Raw genomic sequence first — 25,348 nt, forward strand, 5'->3', positions numbered from 1 at the left:
TACGGGGGAATCCTAGCAATGACTGCGAACTTTGCACAATCAAGGTTTCTGATCGTATGGAAGATTCTAAGCATACTTAGCTGAATGTGTGAAGAATTCCCCTTTGGGCTTCCCACTCAGTGTGGAAAAGTTGAGTTGGAGCCAGCAGAGACAAGGATATTGAGAAGCAGGTGCACATGGCCCATTTTATTCTGTATTGCTTCCTTCTACATTCTTTGATGCCTAAATAGGGCTACTGTAATTGGTGCAGGGACAAAAGGTCATAGGTTGGGTTATAGCCCCCAGGGTTATAAACACAGCTTTATCTCAAAGGAGGAGGGAGTGTAAAATCTCTCTCTCCCCCAGCATTCCTAGCGTGGTCTGCTGCATACCCCTCTCCTACTTTCCTCTACCTCTGGGGAAACAGGTGAATAAAGCTGTTAGATCCAATGTTCCTGACAATCTGTTAGGAGGTGGTCATGTTGTGTGGTTTGGTGCTTCCTCTCCTGGTAGGGCAGCTGTGTGAGCACATTTATCTACTCATGGACAACAGCTGCTAGACTGGAATGACAGTTCCAAGAATAGCAATTGCAATAACTGCAAAAATAAAACAACACTAAGAACAATGAATCCTTAAATAATTTATTTTTACCACTGGATTCTATCCCTTCCGCCCTCTCCCACAGTTATACACTTGCGCAGCTTTGGAGGTAAAATGAAATAAAAAGTAACCATACTTAAAAACAAAACTGTGCAAATTCAAAAATTACACTTCTGAAATACATAATATAAATATTTTTAACACGTCTTCACATTTAACAAAGTTTACAAAACAGGGTGTAGGATTTTCACAGGAAATGGGGCTGGAGAAGAGAGAGCTATGGAAGGATTATATATGAAAGTAGAAGCACAAGCAGCACAGCAGAAGCAAGAGACTCATCAGGCCAGGTGGGGAAAGAAAGGACGTTCTAGACTGTGGAGCTTCAGGTGCCATTTTATTTAGTGCCTAACTCGTGCAGATCTGATAGTGGCTTTGTGATAATGGCAAGGAGAAATTCTCCATTTGAAAAGCTGGTCCCAAACACTATGGTAATCAACAGGGTTTCTGCAGAAGCAGCACTTTTCAAACTGCACTCCATCCATTCCCTTCAGATGGGATTCACTCACAGGTCTTTTGCAGCAGCAATCAGGGAAGGAGAAATGGGAACGGCTGAGCCCGGCTCTTCTGCCAGCTCCTGCTCCACATGAGAATGCAGGAGCTCAATTAAAGCCTCATTTCCCACTCGGTTCTGTAGAGATTTGGATGGCTTGGTTCCCATTTGAATCTAAAATGCACTACCAGGCAAGTGGAGCAAGCGGCTAAGTGGGCCCCTGGTATGTTCTCTTTGGCAGAGAAAAAGGGACATACACTGGTCACAGCAGGCACTGCAACTCCTCCACTGTTTAACTTCACCACTGTAGGCGCCCTCTTGCATTGTCCCCCAGGACAGACAGATGCCAGCCACAGTTTGCATGGAGCACAGGGTCTTAACGTGCCTAACAGAACAATCCCAACCATGTCCACCTGGAAGCACGTTTGAAGAAATTCCGTGGGACTTGCTCCCAGGTAAGTGGGGTTAGGATTGCACCCTTGAGCATCTTCATTATGCTTTCATTATGATTCTAGCCTAAGCCCTGTCCTATGCCAGCAAGTATGTATGAACAGCATGTATTTAGGGGAACTTTTCATATTGGAAGAGATGCGTACCCAGCTGCCTTCCATATTTCTAAATTATGACAGCAGGGTTAGTAGCAAACAAGCAAACACAGATTATGAAATGGAGAAACAGTGGCCAACGGGCCCAAGTTGTTGATGATGACTGCTGTTTTACATGCATGAAACTCTGGTTAAGAACAAAGAGAGAAAGAACAAAACCAGTTTCTTTAAAATAAATTTTTTTAAAGCCAAACAATCAAGTTTTAAAGGCTTCTACCATGACTTGCTAATAACCTTGTTTCATTCATGGCTTCCAGCAGACTCTGTTTGGTAGAGAGATGAGCATTTTCAAGGACAACAAGCCCCAGGTTGTGTGGTAGTTGCAGTGCAGGAAACCCTTCATCTCAGGCAGGTTTCCTTGGATTTTGAACGCTTAGTATTCAGACAGTGTGCAAGAGAAGTATCAGCAGAAAGAAGGGTGCAAGAAACACAGTCTATTCATTTCTTATGGTTGCGTATTAGCATAGAACAAAGTCAGAGTACTGAGAAAGGAGTTTGTAGTCAAGTATTCGGCATAAGCATCCTGCAACTGCAAACTGTGTTTCTGTCCCAGGATACAGAATTCCGGAGAGCATATTGTTCTTTTTGCCACAATGTGCATTTGTACGTACACACACAAGCAGGTGTACATGTACATGTACAATTCAGCTTATTGTTTTCGCCACAAAGTCACGTGTACTTTTTCCACAGACTGTGAATGAGACTGGGTTGAGTGTTTTGGAAGTTAGCACCATTTTCCTTTCACAAGGTAAAAGCCGGCGTTTATTTTCTCTTGCTAGCCATAGATCTGCTTGAACTGGAAGCACTCGTTGCAGTAGCCGTTGCACTTGTTATTGCCATAGTGGTCGCAGGCAGGGGCTCGGCAGCGCTCCTTGGGGAGCTCAGCTGCTGGAGGGTCCCCCCGAGCTCCCCCCAACTGGGCCTGCTGATCAACGTGTAGGCACTCCGGACACAGTTCCCCGTTCCTGGAAGCTAAGTTGTTCCTACAAGAAGCTGTGGCACACTTGTGCTTCTGAGAGCTTGGGAATGTCTGGCGTAAATCTCTGTGTTGTCCTGTTCGCTAAAAACAATGGAGAACATTGTCAGGTCTAATTGTAACAGTCACAGCCTTTATCTGAGCTTTAGTTACTTTTATTCATGTCATATTATTGACCAGAAGTTCCCAAAGGTGAAAACCAAAACGAAAACAAGCAGTGGTGTGCTTTTTAAGTTAGAAAACAATCATGCTGCTTCTGTGCAAGTGCCTTGGATAAGACACTGACACAGGCTGCATGAGAAGTGGCTTGCAGAGTGGATCACTGTAGCAGGTGGATCACTGTGGCTTACAGGAAAGAGGGCAGGACACAAGCCAAGATGACCCATTGCTCCTGCTAGTGCATTTGCACTGCGCTGACCTCTTCACCTCCTCTCCCTTCCCCATAAGCAACAGAGATGCACCAGCTGGGAAGCAAATGCAGCAGTAAATCTCCACCTGGTAATCTGCTTCTGGCTTGCATAGAACTAGTAGACTGCTCCCTTCTAGTTCCAAAAGGAAAACTATTACAAGTATGTGACACTTTCTTGACAATTCTGATGGTTGCAAAATGAAGAATGGATCAAAGAATAATTGCCCAGTGACTTGGGCTAGGTCTTCTAAAAGAGTTTGGTGTTAGGCTAATCTAAAAACTCAGGTTTTCCAGTTTTGGTACAGGCCAGATTTCTCTCTCCCTCTCCCACCCACCCCTCTCTCACACACGATACAGATTATGTACGTTTTCCATTCCACTGTATTGTGACAGAGCAGCACCAGCACTAGGGTAATTTCTGAGATGTTAATATCAACAGGAGTTAACACTGCCGAGAACAGCTACAGAAATAACCCCCTGTTCTTCTATATGCTTTGGATGTAGCATTCTTCTGGTTAGATAATAAAAGCAGGTTTTAATTTTTTATTGTTATTCAGGGGCCTGTATCTATCATCTCTAGAATCCTAGGCAATAAACTACTAACATAAAGGGATGATAATGGGAGTGTATTTTCCCTTCTTCTTAAAATGGACTCATAAAGACTTTTCTAGGAAGAAAGGCAAAAAGTTAAATCGGGGAGAAAGATTTCATTATGTTGACTGACCTCTGATTGTCTCACTAGCTGGTCTTCGGTTCTTCTGGCTTCACGCAGCCGCTTGCTCTGTGCTTTTATAAAGCATTTCTGGCAGTAGCCCTCGAGCATCGTGCTCCCGATTGTCCCACACTCTCGACCCAGGCAGGAAACGGTGTTCTGGTACACAGCAGCTGAGGCTCCCGAGCGCCCTGAGGCAGGAGAAGTCCGCTGAGACCTTCTGTGATGGGGCACCGAAGCATCTATGATGAGAGCAAAGGAAGAAAGTGGTCACTTAGGAATGCAGGATGCTGCCATTGCTCAGTCTTTTCTACAGTGAATCTCCAGAATTTCAGACAGGGGGCATTCCCAGCCTTACCTGGAGATGCCAGGGAATGAACCTGTGACCCACTGAAGAATGATGACTGGTCCATTAGGGTGAACAGGGTACTGCCCCACCATTCTCAGTCAATCACAGCCAGCCCCAACCAGCCTGCCTTCCTAGTTCCAACCAGTCCAGGGTGTGGGCCCTGGCTGTCAGCTTCCACCTCCTTTGTCCCGGTACTGCCACTGTAGAACTCAGAAGGGATGGTATGGAGGCAAAACTAGAAGTAGCTTGCTCTGCCTCTCATTAGCTCTGCCTCCACCTATTGTGGTCAACATCTGCCACTGAGCTGTGACTTCGGCAACCAAACTTTGAAAACACAGAGTGGGAAAAGGGACTGTTGTCTGTGCTCCACCTTACCCATCACTTGGCTATTACTGAATGCAATGTTACATGAACTGTAGAGGCTAAAAATGGTCCCTTTTGAGATATACTAGCAAGGATGTGTTCTTGTTTTGCAGGAGGCCCCTGTAACATGGAGCAATTTTCAGCAGGTGTGCCTTCTAGCACTGGGATACGGCAATGGGAAAGAAGGACTGTCTGAATTTCTGCATGCCACACAATTACAACTCTAAAAATGAACTGTGTGGATTCATTTTTAAAACACTCAGTGTTACAGCATGGCCTGCAAAACACCCCAGGAACAATCCCCGGAATCTGAAGACCCCCCCCCCCAATTGACCCCTAATTGAAAACCTGGAGAGCCTCTGCCAACCAGTTAAGTTAATATTGAGCTAGAGTGACTCCACAGTCTGACTTCATATATGTTCAAGCAAGTTATTCAGCTGCTCTCTTATCAGCTGCTCTAGTCTATGGCTAGAATTTTCTCCTCTTTAACCCTTACATGCCCCCCCTGCCTCAATCCAGACTAGACAATTTTTCCAATGCAGTTTAAATGGTTTGTTCAGTGAACATGTACATTTTGCCATTCTGGAGAGCTGCTTAGGAAACTATCAAATTTGTTCTATCGTGTTTCCACCCGCACCCTACAGTGAACTTTTAAATTGAATCTCTAACAGGATTTCAGAAAGGAATCTAGGGACCTTTCTGGGGACATGCCCCGGTAACTAAATGCATCCCCAATACAGCAGACCCTTGAGGTTAGGTTGCTGTTCTGCATACTTCAGCAAAACATGAAAAGTGCACTGGAATTCCTCAATATTATAAGTGACTAATGCAGCTGGAAGTAAGCTGAGCTTTTCCACTGCAGGCTTGCATTCCGTCTTGCAGTTCAGCATTACTAATGCTTTAGAATTACACTTCATCTCACTGCTTCGTTCTGTTTGCATCTTACATCTCCTTGCAAGCTGAGATTGAACAGGAGCACCTTCCGTTCCACTGCTCGCAAACACCCATCTCCCTGCCAGCCCAAATCTCTGTAAGGGTGAAGGAGAAGAGAAGCACATTCCCTTACGCTCACCTTTGTTTTCCTGGTACTCAAAATAGCACAGTGTGCAAAAGCCTTCGTTTTGAGGAGTCCCGAAAAAGCTGCAGCCGGGCTTCCTGCACTTCCTGCTTCCCTTCTTCCAGTCTTCTGGTCTCTGGGGTGGAGGGTGCGGCGGTGGCAGCTCTGCTGCGCTGTTGCCGCTTGCCGTATGGCAGGCCTGCTGAAGGAGGCTCTGTGACAGATGGGTGGGGTCCGATGTGGACCTCTGATGGCCCGAAGGTGCGACACCTGAGCTGCTGGCACTTGACAAATGGTCTCTAGTCCTTTTGAAGCAAGAGCTGCACATGCCATTAAAGGTCCTATTGGCGCCCTTGAGGCAGAACATGCAGGTCACCTGGTCTGGCGGCCTCTGCTCGCCTGGGCTGTTGCAAGGACTGAGCTCTGCAGTGTTGTTGTAGCAGCGTTCGCAGAGCCCATTGTATTGCACGTTCAAGGTGAAAGGGCAGCCGGGGGTCCTGCACTTCATGGCAGTGGTTTCACTGTACAGAAAAAGGCTGGGGGCTGTGGGGGGTGCAGAGCGAGGCCCTGACACTGGTTCTTCAGATGTCCGTGCGGCAGGCTCGCGGTGTTCGCTCTTAGGTGAGCTGGATTTACTTGTCCGGGGCTTCTCAGACCCAATCCGGAAGTTCTGCCTCCTCGCCTTGCTCCCTTGCTGCTTCTGCTCAAAGCACTCATGGCAGTAAGGCTGGGTGCTCACAGACATGTAGAAAGGGCAGTTGGGAGTCTCGCATTTTGCCTCCACGAGCGACAGCTGGGGCAAGTTCAGTTCCACCTGGTTCCTCTGACCCAGTTCCCTCCCAGCGGGCTGAGCGTTTTCTTGCCACTTCTTGTATTCGTGCTGCACCAGCTGGAAGTAATCTTCCACTAGGTTAATCTCTTTGGGCAAGTTTCCTTCATCCAACCTTCAAGGCAAAAGAGACAAAGGAATTGGTATCACCAGGTGGGGAAAAGGCAGCAAACCTTATACACAGTTTGGGATGACACAATAACACTGGAGAGCAGGAAGAGCTGCCATCCTACATCAGCAAGAGTGCATAATTGAAAGCAGCACAGCCTACACCAGGGGTCTGCAACCTTTAAGACAAAAAGAGCCACTTGGACCCGTTTGCGAAGAAAAAAAAACTGGGAGCTGCAAAACTCGTCATTTAAAAATAACTTTTTTGTCACTTTTTATTATTATTTCTTTGTTTGACCCCTCAGAATTACTCCTCCTCATAGAAATAAACGTTAAATTAACAAGTTACCTTTTGTGTGTGTGTGTTCTTCACTCCCCTTCAAAACAGTGACCAGCGTGCATGCCCCCTTTCAATGCAGTGACCAGTGTACATGCCCCTTACAATGTAGTGGGCGGGCGGGCGGGAAGGTGACGTCGGGACGGTGCGGGACTAACGCATGCACTGCCCCCATGTGACGTCACAGCCAGTACAGCGCCCGCCACAGTGGGGAGTGTCGGGGCGCACAATGTGCCTCCTCCCCTCGCTAGTATCCGCCCTGGAGCCGCGGCAAAGGTGTAAAAGAGCCACATGCGGCTCCGGAGCCGCGGGTTGCAGACCCCTGGCCTACACTTATGAAGCTGACAATGGTCTTTAACGTCTCTTTTAGCAAGATAAAGAGACATAGTCTCAGTCCTAGTTACAGGACTGGGCTAGGCTAGGCTGAAAGAGTACAAGCAAGCTGTAGTTTCTTTAAAACTGGCTCTCCTTCTCTCCCTGTGCAGTGCCGGATGTCTTCCCCATTAAGTGGGAAAGAACTTGACTCTCAGTTTTGACTGACAGCTATTCTGAGTGAAATTCTACACTGTGCTATTACAACTGTTCCATCTGTCCAAGCATATCAGCTTGCCAAATGGAATGATCTTCCCTTCCATCTTCCTGGGCATAGTTTTTTTTGGGGGGGTCTCTTGACCCCTTCCCCCAAGCCAATTTTGGGGAGCACAGGGGTAGGATGAGGGAATGCCTGCTGTGCAAATGGAAGCCCTTCTCTGAAAATTCATTTACTGGTTTTCTAACAGAAGCTGTTAGGATCTTTATCAGTTCTGTATGTTCCAAAGCCAGCCTGAATGTTTTTGTTTTTTGTTTTGTTCTTATAGACATCTTTTAATTGTCCGGGATTAAATGCCACAGTAAAAGCAGAGAATGCACCCTTTGAAAAGGGCATCTGAGAGGCTGAATACATTGCCAACTTAAGAATATCTGTTATCAAGTTAAGTGCTGGACAGTGAGAATATGAAGACTCACTTTGCAGCGTTAATGAGATGTGTTGTCCCAGAATCCCAGCCTTGCACGGGAATTTCTATCACCATCAGGTAATCTCTTAGCAGCTTTTCTTTCTCCCTTTCTTCAGAATCTGTTAGAAAGTGCACCTTCAAGTCTTCAAACCTGCCTCTTTCACAGCTGACCAATGGGACTGCCCGGATCTCTATGGAAAGGGGAAAAAAGAGGATTGTTGTAAATTAAATGGGAAAAGACAGGCACAACACAGCAGTGAGCAATATTAAGACCCTAAGGCTGATAACCAAAAACAACCACCCAGAGAGGTAGTTATGGAAATTGACTGGAATTATAAAAGAGCAAAGAAAGGGACGAGGGTGGCACTGTGGTCTAAACCACAGAGCCTAGGGCTTGCCGATCAGAAGGTCGGCGGTTCAAATCCCCGCGACGGGGTGAGCTCCCGTTGCTTCGTCCCTGCTCCTGCCAACCTAGCAGTTTGGAAGCACGTCAAAGTGCAAGTAGATAAATAGGTACCACTCCAGCAGGAAGGTAAACGGCGTTTCCGTGCACTGCTCTGGTTCGCCAGAAGCGGCTTAGTCATGCTGGCCACATGACCCGGAAGCTGTACGCCGGCTCCCTCGGCCAATGAAGCGAGATGAGCGCCACAACCCCAGAGTCAGTCACGACTGGACCTAATGGTCAGGGGTCCCTTTACCTTTTTAAAGGCAAGAGCAGAACACAATATACCGGTAATGTCTGAGACCTACCTGGGCCACTCTCTTTCAGAACAACCAGAGGGGTGAAATGCATACTGTCGTAGGCCAGGATGATGGGATATCGATAACATTCTTCTGCTGGCCAGTGGAGAGGCAAGTAAATTCCACCAACATTCAAAGGGGAGAAGCTTGAACCTGACTGCAAGCTTCTAAGCATTTTATCTGTTTCAGGAAAAGAAAAGCAAGGTTTAGTCAAACATGACTCTGTCAGCAACAGAGCAAGGGAAACATTTCCATTTTAATTTCCAAACTATCAGAAGAATATCAATAACTCATTGTGAGGAAATATTAAAGCTGATGTAAAAACAAATAAACCCAAATCCTAAATCGCTTTCATAAGTGAGGTCATCAACACTTTTTGTGTCATAAACAGTGTTTGTGTTTTCTTAAGTTGTAAATACTGTTAACCCGGGGGTGGTGGTTGTCTCTTTCAGAGGATAATTTGTAGAAATGTAGAAATTTACAGGAAACAATCCCCACTAACAGAGATGCTCTTCATGTTATTGGTTGCCCACCTCCACTTCCATGAGACTGAAAACCTTCTGAATGCTCTTAATGCATGGGTGTGCAACACTAAAATTGGATCGCCCACTGCAAACAGTACTTCGAAAGCAAAAGACACATTCCTACCTGCAACAACTATGATTGGGCGCCGTAGGATGTTAACAAGGACAAATATGTGGATTTCTTCCAATGAGTTATACTGAAGGCCTCTGTGGGCGACTGATGTTTCTGCAGATGCCATTTTGATGAGGTTCTCCCATTCGTCCTCCCAATTCTAATGGAGGAAAAGAAAATACATCTATTTAGCTTTGGGTTAGTATCATGCAAGTTGGGAGGCCTTGCATGCAGATTATTTTTCCTTATCCGAATACTGAGAAAGTTAATTCATACGATATGCATTCCAGATGTATAGAACCTGAAACACTAACTAATAAAGGGCACGGCTGCAGTTGATTTGATGTTGCATTCTCTCTTCTGATTTACAAATGCTCTCTTGCCTAGCAGGCAAGTGGTTACTTGCAAGCCTGCAACTTGAGGACTGTGAAACAACGCGGTTGCTTGAAACTTATTTTCTCGATAGTTCTGTGAGTTGGAGGCACCAATGCAACTGTGTTGCACCACTCCACTCTTACCACCACCACATCCAAATAAGCAGCTGTGACGGCAGTGTAAAGAGGCAGTTTCATCTTAACATGTGAAGCTAGAATTGGCTGTTTCCAGGTTTGAGAAGACTAGTCTATAGCCTACTTGGGCTAGCAACTAATAGAGAGGATAATTTATCCTTTCAACCAGCAGGTTCCTGTAGAAAGAAGAGCAGAGGCCCCCACATGACGTAGATTCTTGGATGGGAAGTCTATGTCTACCTGTATGTTTCTAAAAAGCAGGATGGGTGTTTTTTGTTTTGCTTGGGTGTTAGCAGCGCCTCTTCATAACAGGAAGAGCAGAGACATGCCAACTTTTGGAGAGGTGGGTGGTCCATGGAAATAACCCATCTCTGAGGAGGTTACTTGAGTTGGAAACTCCACAGTAGTGAAATGCTTCGTTAATAAATTGGGAAATCCAGTAAACTTAATGGACTAAAATGTTTTAACTAGTTGGCAGCCCTGCAATTTTACTTTCTTAAGTTCACTGCCATAATTGCCTCCCATCCTGTGTAATTATACACAGGAAGTCACAATCCGCCCAACCATACCAAGGTTTGAAACGTTATTCGCTACATAAATCAGTCCAACATACCCTGGTGTCATAGCAGAGTCCTGTTGCCACAAATTCCTGCGATTTCAGTGTTTCTCGTTGCCAACGCAGTTTAAAGTTGCGTGTGTCCACTTCCCTGAGTGCACTAAACAACGTTTTTCTCAGGACTAGGTCGACATCTTGGACGCCCCACATGTACTGGGATGCAGCATGCATCAGGCAATTCCCATCCCCTACAGAGAAATGAAATGGGTTAGTTGTTTCATACACACAAACACAAACAAACAAACAAACAAATAAATAAATAAAAGTCCAAAACATAATGGACAGCATACATATTTCAAGTTCATTAAAAATAAAATATCTGGTTCTGCACGAACCAGTAATGCTTTGGAGAAGCAATTAACGTTTCTTAGAAATCTCCCCTCAAGCAATCTATTTTTACTTTGGCTTAGTATCCTCTGAATTTTGGGAGTATGGGGTAGTCTGTTCTTCTGCTCCCAGTCTGAGTAAGTGAACACTGACAAATAGCTGTATTTTTCTAATCCAGCATTCCCCCACCAAGTATGGTAGACATTGTGTGTGTGTGTGTGTGTGTGTGTGTGTGTGAGAGAGAGAGAGAGAGAGAGAGAGAGAGAGACACGATAATTCTGAATATGCGACTCCAATGGGATTATGCTACATGTAGAAAACAAGAACAGATCCAATGTTCTGCGCAGAAATCTTGTTGGTTTTGATCCTTAAAACACAGAGAAAGCGTCAAAATAGTGTTTATATAGTGTGGACAGCTGGTATGAATGAAAGTTGACAATCTGCCCCTCAATGGAGAAGTGACTGAATATAAAACGCAGATGAAACTATTCATCCTATAAAAATGTCAATATAAAAATAAACTTACGCCACTTTCAGTGCACAGTTCCCATTTGTGCATGTGGATCACGCTCTTTGAGTTTAATTTTCAGCCACTTCCCAATAGCTAGCATTCAAGGGTGAAAGGATATTAGAGTTTTGACTATAACTACAAAGCTTAAGAAAGTCCATTTAATTAATGATACAGCTAGAGGAGATTTCCTTATTCCAATTGCTGTTTGTTGTTGTTTAGTCGTTTAGTCGTGTCCGACTCTTCGTGACCCCATGGACCAGAGAACGCCAGGCAGTAAATTGCCGTTTACACTGGTTTACGGGGAAGTACAGACTGAAAATACTCAATTCAATTGCTGATTTTACTTTATTTTTTGCTGAAAAGGCACCATTCTCTATAAAGTGTTCAGAGATGACATTAGTCAACACTATCAGCACTAGATTTTATGGGCACAGACTTTTCCTTCCTAAACAAGCTACTGAAAATTGAGAAGCAAAAGAGAAAGTGGATTTATAAGAAATTGTTTTACTATGAATGTGGTTAGTTGGGTTGTGTCAAACATACAAGTTTCTGGCACTCATTGAAAATTCTCACAAAAATATAGCAATGCATGCAGCACTGTGTGAACTTTCTAGGCACAGATCACTCCAGCCAATTGTTTCCAGACATGGGCTTTGTGGCAGAACGCTCTCATTTGAGGAAAAATGTTGCCGGGATTGCTATAGAGCAGTGGTTTTCAACCAGTGTGCCGTGGCACCCTGGGGTGCCTTGAATGATGGCCAAGGGTGCCACAGGCAACACTGGCCTCTGTCCCTCTTTCCTTCCCTCCCTTCCTCCTCTGATGCCCCCTTGTGTTTCTGCCTCCCAAAGGCTTGCAGAGCTGTTTGTTGCAGCAGCCCTGGCTACAAGCTCCTGGTGTATCTGGGGCTGGCAAGAGGGTGTTGGTTGCCGAGAGCTGAGGCGGCCTCGGAGCAAGCAAGCAAGTGGGTGAGGAAGCCCAGCCAGCTGATCCACGAGCCCTTGCTGTTGGGAATCGATGGACAAGTGGAAGGCTGTGCAGGCAGGCACTGAGCTGGCCTTTCTTGTGCTTGCTGTGTGTGCAAGGCCTGCCTGGGAGCCGAGTGCCCAGTGTTGAAGGGGAGTCTTTCTGCCATCCAGGTCATGCAGTGCCTACTGCTCCTGCTGCTGCCTCCCAAGGTAAGGTGCTGGCCTCAAGTTCACCTTTGGCCAGCCTCCAATGGGCCACTAAGCCAGGGGGCATCTTCTTCCCAGGCCCCTGGGGGACAGTGTGAGGAGACATGTCTCTCTGGGGCAGGAGACTGAGAGAACATTCCACAAGGGAGGGTGTTTGAAAAAGGGTGCGCAGCTGCCAACTGTGCAGGCAAGGGGTGACATAACTGGGCTCCTGAGCCGCACAGGGGTGCTGCAGAAAAATGTAGTTGGTCAAGGGAGCCGTGGACTCAAAAGGTTGAAAACCTCTGCTTTAGGGAGAGGAACTACAGTAAAGCACAGGGCTTTAAACTTTGCACTCTCGGGCGGAGGGAGGAAATGACTTTTGTTGAAAAATCAGTATCCCTTCCTTTCATTCTTGGCCCAGAAAAGGGGATGGATCCTGCAGCCAATTGGCTAGGAAAGGTGAAGATTGTGCGGCAGACTGCCTCCTTTAAAGGGGTTGCAGTGGGGAGAACCATTTTACCCTCTCACTACCAAAAACCACAAATACAGTCATACCTCGGGTTAAATGTGCTTCAGGTTGAGCGCTTTCAGGTTGCGCTCCATGGCGACCCGGAAGTAACGGAACGCGTTGCTTCTGGGTTTCACCACTTGCGCATGCGCAGACGGTCAAAATGACGTCATGCACATGCACAGAAGTGGCTAATCGCGACCCGAGCACGTGCAGACAAGCAGTCGCAGGTTGCGTTCACTTCTGGATGCGAACGGGGCTCCGGAACGGATCCTGTTCGTATCCAGAGGTACCACTGTATCTGAAATCAAATTGTTGGGAAGACAAACTCTTCCACTAAAAGCAGCAGCGACAGATTTATGACTGTTTTGGGACAGAAGAATGTCAGGAGAATGGTGGGAGTGTCAAGCAACAGAAGGAATCCTTTGCCTGGTTTTTAACGAGACACTTGTTTTTGTCGTGGTTACACCAACATTCCATTCCATTTTGAAAAATGGCACCAAAGGCCTAAGTAAACAGTACCCCAACCAAATCCCAGTTTCACGTTCCTGACTTGTGCTCTTTTTTGGTTTGTTAGAGCAGGATCCTTTCCTCCACTCTACCAAAATCAAGACCAGTCCCAATGTATTCTGCTGCCGGACAAAAGGAAAAAGACAAGATGGTGAGTTGTATCCAAATGTTAGTCCATCTCAGAGTAGAACCACTGAAATAAATGGGAAAGATGAAAGGCACAAGGAGAAGGGGACAACAGAGGACGAGATGATTGGATAGCGTTCTCGAAGCTACCAGCATGAGTTTGACCATACTGCAGGAGGCAGTGGAAGACAGGAGTGCCTGGCATGCTCTGGTCCATGGGGTCACGAAGAGTTGGACACGAATAAATGACTAAACAACAACAACCTTGTTTGTATTAATTTTGATGGGTCTACTCTGAGAGAAACTTAGTTGGATACAACCTGACATCTCACCCTATTCCATGTACAGAAGCCAACCAGACTGGCAGCTCCTTCAACCTGACTGGCAATATTATTTAAACCCTGCCGAGGAAAGCAGGATAGCTTTGCGGGTGCAGGACAGAGCTATGTGGCATATACACCCTCTGCCCACCCGAGTGCTAAAACAGAAGCATTTCTTATAAAGGGGTAGGTCCTCACTTAATACTACTCTTTTCTTTTTTTGCTTTAAACAGAATTATATAACACAACTCAGAAAGCTGGCTTGTCTTTGCATAATCATATTTAAAACAAACAAAAAATAGATATTAAATGCAAGGGTCAAAAAAAATGCTTGCAAGGCTGATTTATAGTCTTCTGGATTTACCAAGCATAAAAAATATGGCATACAAGTAGGACAATTATTACATCCTGTAAAGAATTTCCCTTTGCAAAATCTAGAGCAAAGATAAGAGGGTTTTTTCCTTGTGTGCGCTTGCTTTCAGTTCTGCACACTGAACCGCCAGTTCAAAATTCCCTAAGCATTTGGAATTCCCCAGTGTTAAGCTATTTGACTAGTAGTTGAGTAACAGCTATTGTACTTCTTGTTCCGATGAAGAGACATGAACTGTGAAGTACACAGTGGACTTTCCAAGTAGGCGTGGCTAGGGTAAGTTGGAATGCCTATTCATTAGAGAAGCGAAATTGCTAGTCAGTAGATGTTGGAATCTTTTTAAAATGAGATGTTTCCTCCAATCTTTTACGTTAAAAATACAATCCTCAAATGCACGTCATGTTTGAAATCAAATTCCCAGAACTGTATGCAATCTTTCTACACTTTTGCTAAAATTATTTGTGATGAAATAACACATGCATCTATTTCTTGGGTCTCAAAATGGGCACAGAGCTACAGCCCCTACAAATGGATCTATGACTGTACGAACGACCAAATGCAATGCTACTGGCTATGATGAAACTGCTGTTTCTTTTCTTATTAGTTATTTTACTATTTATTTAGGGCACAAACCACCTCTTCCATGTGGAGAGAACCCTTTGTGTGCATGACAGGGGTCCCGTCTATATCATTCTACAGAGCCCTTAGCCCACCCACTGTCAGTCAAGTGAGGTTTCATCCAGGCTTCTGATGGGAAGCACAGGAGGGACGGGACTCAGCAGAACGCCTGTCAAGATCCATTCCATGCTTACAAAGATGCATGCATGTGCAAAGGAGATGGATCGGGTTGTTTTATTTTGCAAATTTCCTTCTTTATTCTTAGGGGAGGGGCTGAATAGGGCGTTCCTTTAAGTCTTGTGGTGGAGGTGGGGAAAAGGTTGGAACTGGAACTGTTCCCCAACCACCTGACAAAAGTAACAAACCCATATGGGTCTGTGCTTTCCAGGATCCATTCTTAAAAATCCAGTAGTTGGGTTTAAAATAACAAAAAAACCCAAGTCCTTCTCTCTATTACTCTACTTTGAAGTGATGCAAAGTAGAAGATCTTTCACTACTGTTACACTCTCATCTAGTAAGTGTGTAGTTTAACACTCTAGCTGTGTTCACACATTGCGTGTGGATGTGTGGGCTCCTGGGGAGAAGGTGACAAAAGCTTTGCTCCTCTCTGGTCCTTTTATTGGCTACAGCTCATGAAGGAAAAGAGAGATTACCCACAAGACAGAAAGGGCAAAACTACCCAACACATTGCAGAAGCCATAGTTTGGCTTACTGCGCTGTGCAAGCCGGGCCACTGAAAGAAAATGCAATAGTTCAATAGTTCACACGATCAGAACAGAATATGCACATTAGAGATAAGGAAGTGTAGTCCAGGTTTTAACACGTGCTCAGAAACCTGAAACTCTGTTTCAGGGCTCTAGCGAAAGGATCTCTCATAGAGGGAAAGTAGAGGAATACCAGTATAGAACAGCGACTTGTCTACTTTTAAATAAGAGCCCATGCAAAGATGTTTGCCTTTCTTTGGATGCAAGTGAAGCATCTATAGGGACAACATGGGTGCTTGCAGACTACCTGTTTACCCAGCATTCATACTGATGTATTTGACGAAGATTAGATGACATTCAATAAATTTATTCATTTAATAAATGAGTAAATTTATATCCCACCCTTCTTCACAAAGCATCACATGTGGCAAACACAGGAATAATAAAACAATTAAATTATCTTTAAAAAAATTCCAATATGGATGCAGATGACCAACCACTCTGATTTATTTGTGGGGAGACTAGAAGACACTGCGTCAAAGCAAGTGTCGCCCCACATGTTCCAGTGCATTTTCCTGTCACTTTCCTTATCATTAAGTTCAGTCTTTTGGGGAAGTGGGTTTGTTGTGCAAGAGCTCCAAACAGCTTGAATTGCACAACCTGGATTTGCTGGGATGTGACGGAATCCCACACAAAAACAGCAATAGTCTGGAAGGGCCCCAAGTGACCCACTCCTAAAGTTCCCACAGTCCAGTGAGAGGTCCTGATCCACCACCTGAGACCTAACACTTACTCTCTTAAGCTTTTGAATGAACTGAGCGGTTTTGATGTTAACTGGTCTCAAGGTCTTGAGTTGCTGCTCTGCCCTTTCACTTGATATGATTTTATAGTCATTCTACTATAATTATCTAACTAAATTTCTACCCTACCATTTCTCCCAACGAAGCATATCAAATATTTGTATTTTATGATGTAGATATTGTATATGTTGAAAACTGTCCAGGGATTACTGTGTACTGAAGGATGGTTTATAAATCTGGCAAATAAATAAAAAGAATGCCCAGATGTTATCACTCTCATCTTCTGGGTGCATATGTGTTAAGTTTTATTTTAGTCCTGGTAACACGAGGTGCTGTGGAGCTGCCCTCCGTGTGGTTGTGTTGCTGCAGCTTACCTGGATAGCAGAGGGGTGAGGTCAGGGCTCTGTGCAGCAGCAGCAGCAGCAGCAGCAGCAGGAGCCCTAGACTGGCTCTGCTGGTGCACCTGCATAGCCTGACCTTGCTGCCGCACTGCACTGTCCAGGTAGGAGGGAGCAAAACTGTTCTTGAGAGGACACCTCATTACACCACTTCCTCTTGTCTAGCAACATTTAGCCCATATTAATTTAGACAGAACAACTTGTACAACGAGGAGAATTCAGGAGGTGTAAAAAGTTATGAAAGCTGTTGGTGGCTCTAGACATTGCAGGAAGTGTCAAAAAGGGGATGTGTCAGCGACGTACATCCTCTTTCCACGCTACTGATGTCATATCTGAAGCAGCAACTTGTGCTTGGGCATTCCAGATGTTCACCTAACTCATTTCTTCCCACAGAGTTGTGCTAATTGCTGCTTCAGACATCACACTGGATTTATTTATTACGTTGGAAACAGGGCCCAAGTTTAGAAATGAGCTTGGAACCCACTGAAGTGGTGGGCACCACCAGTGAAGAGATTTGTCAGTGCCCTGATCTGTAATTATTATACGGAAGTCCTATCAGGACAGGTATAAAGAAGGCACTATTCAGGATTCTGGAGACAGAGTCTTCGCCATCAATCCAAGAATTAATTTAATACCTGATTGGGCAAGAAGCATGTAATGACCCAATGCACTGCATGCCTTGAAGGCCACATTCATAGGGCACATGAAACTGGTTTCACTGTCTCTTTAATTGTGTTGAAAATTTATACCCTGTCTTTAAAGCCTTCAAGATAACTGAAATCAGGATATCTTAACAAATACAGACATACGTGAATATTTGCATTCTTATATCACAAGGCCAATGTTTTGCATGGAGTGGCTCACCATACAAAAATGGCAATTTACTCTGCACAAAGCAACAATATAGTGACCCAACTGTGTGAATGTATATCAAACAATACTTGCTATCATGTGGAGTAATTTAAAGTTACCTTTAAATTGATAAAGAGTGGGTGAGCCACTCACTGGCTATCAAACTGACTTGAAAATTAAAATGTTCTGAAATTAGGCCCCAAATATATAGTTTTTAAAACTCTCCAAAATGAATTATGCAGCATGCACCATGTCCTGAGTAACTTGGAAGAAGGATTTCACAAATGTGTAACCTGATATACATCTAATAGTTGCATGGATAAAAGGTAACACTAAGAACCAATTGATTCCAGTTCCTGGTTCAATGAGAGCAACTCTGGAGGGTAAAAAGAAGTGTCATAAATAACAAGTGGAGGAAACACAAACAGAGGATGTTCCAGTCGTTTGTATATCCTCTTTGTATGTTTCACTGAAATATATACAATCCAGATCAGTGTATTTTTGTTCACATTCGGCAGCATTGTTCAGAAAGTATGCAAATCCTGCCTGTGAGCCAGGAAGGTTCTTTAGGGCAACAGTACGTAAGTCCATGAAGTTAACTTAATATACATCTATGCACTAGTTTGACATTAGGCAAGCATTTCACTTAAAAGAAGAGAAAAACAGCCCCTTCGTAATTTAATTTTAAATGCAATTTGAACTAAGCACACTCAAGGTCCATTGAGGTAACAAATGAAGCAGATGCTATTTCTGTCCTGCCAGAACAAGGAGAAAATAAGCCTGGCTTACCATTTGTCTTCAGGGGCACAAGTTTTTTAACTTCTCGACACCAGTTCAGTTTCTTCTGACGTTCTAGTGAGGTTTGAGTTGCTTGGTCAATAAGGGCCTTTTGAAGCATCTCCTGGAACTGTAGGCAAAATTGACACATTCTGAACATCTCTATGGTGTATCTATGCATAGTCTTAAAATGCTGGATTATTCCATTGGTGCACTTGACAAGGTCTTCGGGCATTCTCTCCCTTATCTTCACAGCTTTCAGCATGTTGCTCAAGTATAAAGCTTGAGGAATGATTTGCGAGCCAGCCATTTTGCAAGAAGAAACCTAAAAGAGGAAAGAACACTAGTAAATGAAGGGTTTTTAAAATAATTATCATTAAATCCTCCTTCCCCTCCCTACCCCAAATTCGGCACAAAACACAGACCTTTTTCATAAATTACATTAAAACAGGAAGTTCAGCCTCAATAGCTTCTGTGACACAAGTGCATCAGAAACAATGAGAAGCTTCTTTGGTATGGATGTCTTAAAATTACCACTCACATTTACTACCAATTTATCAGAAATACTAATCAAACAGGCACCTGCTACTGAAAATGAAATCTGCATCAGAGGAGTGCCCTGTGTTAATTCTAGAGCTAGTGAACTGCAGTGTGCCCAATGGTGCAGAACTGGAGAGCCTGGATTACTCAGCTGTAAATCTATTGAGATGACGGCAGAATTTCCTCTTACCTCAGAATCCCCCCTGTCTGTTTCTCCATTCCATATTCCCCTTATGATCAAACTAACTAGAGCCTCTGGGTTTTTTCTGCTGGATTTTTTTCGGGGAGTGGGGGAGCTTTGCTTGTAGCACATGGCATAGGTTGGTTTCTTGAACCGTCTTACAATATACAGCATGAAACCCCACACACAATGAACTTATTTAGACGACATGGATAATTACATGTCATAGTTTAGAGAAGTAGGAAAATACCCACCTAGTACTTGAGTAACTGGTTCAAATAACCTTAAAAAATGTTCATTCCTTCAGTTCTGAAGCACTACATAGGCAATATGGATTATTTTAGTCAAAACTGTCTTCTTTGTTCTTCAGGTTTTGGTTTTAGCCTGTCTACTATTTTGTCCTCTCTGTGGTTGTTTTTTAAAAAAATACTGTTTTCATATGACATGTGAATAATTCTAATTCACACTTATCCACACTGCCCTGGAATCTTCTAATGAAAGGTAGTTAAGAAATATTTTAAATAAATAAGCAGGTTCCTTGTTTAGGCTACTTATTTAGTCTAATAGGCCAATGATAAAGGAACCGTGAGAACTCGCATTTTAATTGGCCTTGCATTTGCTCTCAGCAGTAGCACTCAAGACTGCACAACAAATAATGCACCTAAAAGGTTGCGTTTTCACTGCTTCCCTCATTTCTCCCCTTTCTCTAGGTTTTGGAACTTTTATTTATTTATTCTCCAAGCCTGCAAAGCTTAACAGCAACAAAGGCATTTTTGCTACTAAAAACGTAGCAAAATGTATTGTTGCACACCACCCCAATCTCCGAGCGGTGTGAGATTCCATGGGTTCCAAGTGCTTATCCAGGCTTCCATTTCCTTGGAATGAGGGACAGTGGAGACTGTGGTGTCTTTATTATATATGGTTTATTACACATAAATACAAACTAAGCCTACGATGGAGGGGTTCACAGCATTAACACCTTGAAGGTCTTTCTTATTCCATAGCCACAGCCTTGGCTCCAAGTAGAAAGCAGGCACCTTCCCCCGCCCCCAAGCTTCTGCCTGCAGCCTGCTTCTAGCTCCGCTCTCTCACACATACCTCTGGCCCTTGTCCTCCTCACCAAGAGCTAGGCAAGGGAGGGGAACCCACTCTTTTGCCCTCTGGCACAAAACCACTTTGTTACCCTAAGGACCCATACTTAGGGAGCTATTAACTCACCAAGAAGCTGGCTATTCCAGGATTTTCATCCTCCTGGATCCAGGAACTAGAAGGGACCCAGATATACAGCCTAACACACACACACACACACACACACACACACACCCCACCAACTCAGAACAGCATTACTTAGAAATGGTGAAAAGTTGCTTTTTTTTACTTTAAAGAAAAACATGTATTTCAAAACAAGGTATTAAGGATAATAGGATGGAAGGCAGCTGAAGATGAACAGTACCTGCCCTAAAATGGAAAAATAGTTAAGAACTGTGCAAACTACTAATCCAAAGTCACTTGGAAGGAAATAAGATAAATGTGACTTTCTTCTGAATGAATGTGGCCAATAAGCTATTAACAAAAAAATAGGAAAAGCATCAGTAACCAATAGCTTGGGTTTGATCCAGATTCAATCATACTTAAGAGTAAACCCACTGACAGCAGACTAACCACTGATTTTAGGGGGCCTACTGTAAGTATGATCAAATCCACATCCTGCCCCATAACTATAATGCCGGTGCTAGTTCCCTTTCCACAATACTTTTTGTCCAGGAATCCTATGCACATTTAGACTCCCTGAGCTACAAACACACATTACATTTCTCTATGCATTTTGAACTGTAGAAGTGAACAGATGTGTATGCAGTTAACATGTTCAAATGAAAGATGTGATCCTGCAAGTACTTAACACAAAAGGACAATTTTGAGTCAGTAGTGTCCCTGGTAAAGTTTGTATGTGTAAAGGATGATGACATCAGTAAGGGATGCTTAGGACAAGCACTGGTTGTTTCCAGTGTTAAGTAATAATAGACTATCCAATTTGTTAAGCTCAATTAGAACACTACGTAATTAACATTCCTATTCTGCCAACAGCTGTTCTCCTCCTTAGTGCAACATGTGCTATGGATTGGAGCACGTCTGCCCATTTTGAAGTTATCCAACAATGAGGGTTATCCTGCACATGTTTACTGAGGAGTAAATCCACTGGTTTCAATGAGACTTCCTTCCAGAGACTTACCCTCAGACTCTCAGCCAATTTTACCAACTTACGTTTCACCAACTCGTCTACAGAAATCTCACTAATAGGAATGTTTTAAAACCGTGACTATAAGAACTACTACAATGATAACAACAACTTAAAAACCAAATCAAGCTGCAAAGAAGTTAGACTACAATAATAGCATCCCACAAGCAGAGCAGCTTTTGTTCCTAGTGGATGGCTCTGATTTAAGAAGAGGGGTGACCATTTTTCCTGAGCCCCCATTCCCCCTGCAGCTTCCCATACCACCTTCCAGACATGGTCTCTCAACTCTTTGGAACAAAATTTGGTGGTGGCGGCGATGAAAGTGGGAAAGAGGAATTAGCTAAAATGGCCTCTCCCACTCCTACATTAGCAAATGTGTCCACTGGATCAAAAGCCAGGACTGCAAAATCCAGTTTAAGCAAGACTGTGCCTGGTCAGGCTGCCCAGTAACTCTGCGGAAGACAGTCTGAGTTCCATGGAAGAAACCAATAAACCAAACAAAAGGTGCATAGGACTGGAGCCTTCGGAAGCCATAAAACAACAACCCAACTCTATTCCTCACAGGTCATGATGCCCACAAAGTAATGTGGGCAAGTAAAGCAGGCAAAATGTTATACAGCTGGGCCGTTTACTGTGCAGCTCATAAATGGAGGCTTTGTGCACTGTCCCCACAACATTATCCTTATCAAAACACCACCCTACATTATTTCCCCATTTAATCTGGATTTTATGGAATGGAATTTTGATAACGGCAACATCATACAGATGCTGAAAAAACAAACAAAACACCTTGCAGGTACAATAAACATGCAAAGGGCCACTGTCATTTTGAAAGGGAGCATGTTCATTTTTTGAAGCACCGGTCAATATTTCATTGCTAGGGTCCACAGTGTACAAAAAAAAGCATTTACTGCAGAGGCTCGCAGTGGTTTTTATTAAGCGAGTCCACTAGAGAATTATATCTTTTTCTGCTGACTCCTACAATGGACCTTGAGATTGTCTGAAAGCAGTGTTAGAAACCGAGATATGAAAGCTAGAAGCTAAACGGCACCTTACGCCTAGGTTATGGGCACAACAACATGAATGTCCAGGTGCGATTTTTTAATAGCAAGAATACAAAGCTGAAAATGAATGAACTGCAGCTAAAACATTGTGTTCATTTTTCACATAGTCAGATCAGCTGAATCAAACTTGGAGATCAATGGGGTGTCATATGCTGCAACCAGATTGTTGCCATATCCCTCACTCACCAGCCAATCTTATCCCACATCCCGAAAGATATCCCCACCCTGTTACATCCTTGCACTGAACTGTCTCAAATGTCTACAGTTCTAGCCACAAGCATTATACTCACGGACAAAGTCCTAAATGCCTACATTTGGGGGGGGGGGGTTAGTACTGTACAGAGAAAAGGTGAGTAAGAGGGGCATGATAGAGGTGTATAAAATTACGCAAGGTGTTGAGAAAGTGGCCACAGAAATTACAGACAAGGTATTGACCCCATTATTTGGATATTATTTTCTCATTGGCATCATGCAGGAGGAGACTGCTTTTCAGTACTAACTTTATATCTTGCAGTCTGGTTCCATACAAGTTTATCTGGAAGCAAGTTCCACTGATATCAATGTGACTTATGTTCAGATAAGTGTGTCTTGGATGGCAGTTTAAGGGTGTGTAATAAAGTGAATGCATATATTTGTAATGTTGGAATATTCAGATGTGACTACAAGTCCCATGTCTTGCAAATTTCTTGGGGCACTCCTGGAAACAGCTGGATGTCAATGGCACAGCGCACGTTTTGCATGCAAGAAGTCCCACATAGGGATTGGCATCTCCAGGCAGGGCTGGGAAAACTGGCTGAAACCCTGAAGAGAAGCTGCCAGTTAATGTAGAAAAGCACACATAGACAACAGTGAGCTAGGATAAAAAATGGTCTCATAATCTATGTCCTGGTAATATACATTCCTCAGGACAATCCATGTCTGACCATCTACAAGCATTTTCAAACACAGTTAGAGAAAAGTACAGTGGTACAGTACCTCGGGTTAAGAACTTAGTTTGTTCTGGAGGTCCATTCTTAACCTGAAACTGTTCTTAACATGAGGTACCACTTTATCTAATGGGGCCTCCCGCTGCCGCCGTGCCACCGCTGCGCGATTTCTGTTCTCTTCCTGAAACAAAGTTCTTAACCTGAGGTACTATTTCTGGGTTAGCGGAGTCTGTAACCTGAAGTGTCTGTAATCTGAAGCGTCTGTAACCCGAGGTACCACTGTACTATGCTCCACGTCGAGTCCTTGATATGAAAGTGAAACGGCATCCCTAACACCTATGGCTGCGGACCCATTAACATAAAATTCATTAGCTAGGACTAATTAGTGCAGGGTCCGGTCTGTATCTGGGTTGAAAGTTCCACTCTCTTTATCTAAAGTTTGGAGATTCATGAATGTAAGCCCTGTTGGGAGGCGCTAAAAAATAATTTGCTCAAGCGAGGGGGTTGGTTATTGCTTTAAATAACCAAAGTAATAAACAAAAATCCTGAAAATGCAACCTTATGCACGTTTCCAACACAAATAATTTGGCGATTCCCTTGTAACTATGTTCAGGATTACAGCCTGGAGATGTTACAAAAAAATCTGGATTAGTATGAATGGTGCTCATGTTCTTCCTCAATGTCCCTTTTTTGTGGTGTAATAAATAATCATTAGAATTAAATAGCTAATGGTTTTACTTCGAAAATGCACATACTGCAGTGTCCAAAGACTTGCATAAGCTAAGTCTTTGCTTTAAAAATGGGAAATAATGCATATTTCATAACTGTTTGTATGAGTTGTCATGCAGTTATGTAACTTTATGCAACAAACAAGTATTACTTGAATGCGTCTAGCACTTGTTGCAAGGGCATACTTGTGCCAGGGTTCAAGCCCAGAAGTTGCTTTCAGTACTGAACTTCTAGAATAGGTAAAGTAATAAAGTCTCTGAGCTTGTGTAGATTACAGAGCGAGGAAAGTGCTAGGATACCACTTTAAACAGTCATGGTTTCCCCCAAAGAATTCTGGGAGCTGAAGTTTAAGGGAGCTGAGAGTTGTTAAGAGACCCTCTCTATTCCCCTCACAGAAGTACAATTCACAGAGTAGTTTAACCATCAATTCGTCTTCACAGGAAACTCTACAGCATATTTTTTTTTTAATGGAAACACACAAGCAATAACCGAAACTACCGAAGCATCCTCAGAACTAACCTGCTCGCTGTTTGCGCCTAACTGGAGCAAACTAACTAAGAACTCCTTCTCTTTTGGATGCTATACACATTTCGCATTAAACAGAAACGCAACCCAGGATGGCGGAGGATCGGGGTGGGGGAAGGAAAGAGATGCGCATCTCTCCAGCAGCATCTCCATAAATGCAAGCAAAAATAGACACCCCCCCCCCCAGGCTGGCTCGTCGTCCTCACCGACCCCGCGAACAACCCCACAAACTGCAAAGCGAAAATGACTTACTTGGCGAGCTGGGGGCTGGGGGGAGGCAGTGACCCCCGAATGATTCCGCCAGTAAATCCTTCTCAGCACAAACGAGCCGGCCTTGGAGAGATGCGGCTCGGGGGAGCCATGAATCCCGTCCCTTTCCCCGCGATGAAGCTTCAGGATCTCTGCTGGCCTGGTCCGAGGGTGCTGGCTGGTCCAGAGGCGCCTTTGTCAGCTGCCCCCTCACCCTCCTCCTGCTCCTGCTCCTGCTCCAGTTGTTGTTTTTGCTTTGGCCGCCGCCTCCTGCTGTCTGCGTGTGGTTCTTTCTTTCCGCTGTTTTACTATGCGGAGCAAAACACACACACACACACAGAGTGTGGATGCGGGGATTTCCACGGCCGAGGGACTTTCCGACATGTGACACCAGCTGCCTGCCTGCCTGCCAGAACAACAGCTGCTTCCAGGGCAAAGGGAAGCGACCGGCGCGCTGCAGGCAGAGCCCCTCCAGGGGGCGCCCCGAGAGCAAGCGACGCCTGAGGAGGAGCACGTACAAGCACGTGACTTCCTCCCCTGCCTGCGTCTC

At 44.2% G+C, this 25,348-nt stretch overlaps 1 protein-coding gene across 1 annotated transcript; it reads right to left on the reverse strand.

Annotated features, from left to right (window-relative positions):
• Nucleotides 1–605: 605 nt before the first annotated feature.
• TNFAIP3 (TNF alpha induced protein 3) lies at nt 606–25,254 on the reverse strand. Its single transcript, XM_079971238.1, has 9 exons — nt 24,802–25,254; nt 18,361–18,673; nt 10,370–10,560; nt 9,260–9,407; nt 8,621–8,791; nt 7,881–8,061; nt 5,617–6,545; nt 3,845–4,074; nt 606–2,795 (listed from the first exon to the last, which is right to left on the reverse strand). Exons 2-9 carry the CDS (start codon nt 18,656–18,658, stop codon nt 2,511–2,513), a joined length of 2,433 nt encoding a protein of 810 aa, XP_079827364.1. The 5' UTR covers nt 18,659–18,673; nt 24,802–25,254; the 3' UTR covers nt 606–2,510.
• Between the last annotated feature and the right edge of the window lie 94 nt (nt 25,255–25,348).

The sequence above is a fragment of the Podarcis cretensis genome (genome assembly GCF_951804945.1).
Source record: "Podarcis cretensis genome assembly, chromosome: 3".
Lineage (NCBI taxonomy): Eukaryota > Metazoa > Chordata > Lepidosauria > Squamata > Lacertidae > Podarcis > Podarcis cretensis.

Excerpts from the sequence above, each read along its gene's own strand:
- TNFAIP3 (XM_079971238.1), bottom strand. The coding sequence starts at position 18,658 with ATGGCTGGCTCGCAAATCATTCCTCAAGCTTTATACTTGAGCAACATG. Across the intron at positions 8,792-9,259 it reads CCCAATCATAGTTGTTGCAG|ATAAAATGCTTAGAAGCTTG; the intron begins GTAGGAATGTGT and ends TTCCTGAAACAG. Across the intron at positions 4,075-5,616 it reads TGAGTACCAGGAAAACAAAG|ATGCTTCGGTGCCCCATCAC; the intron begins GTGAGCGTAAGG and ends CTCTCATCATAG.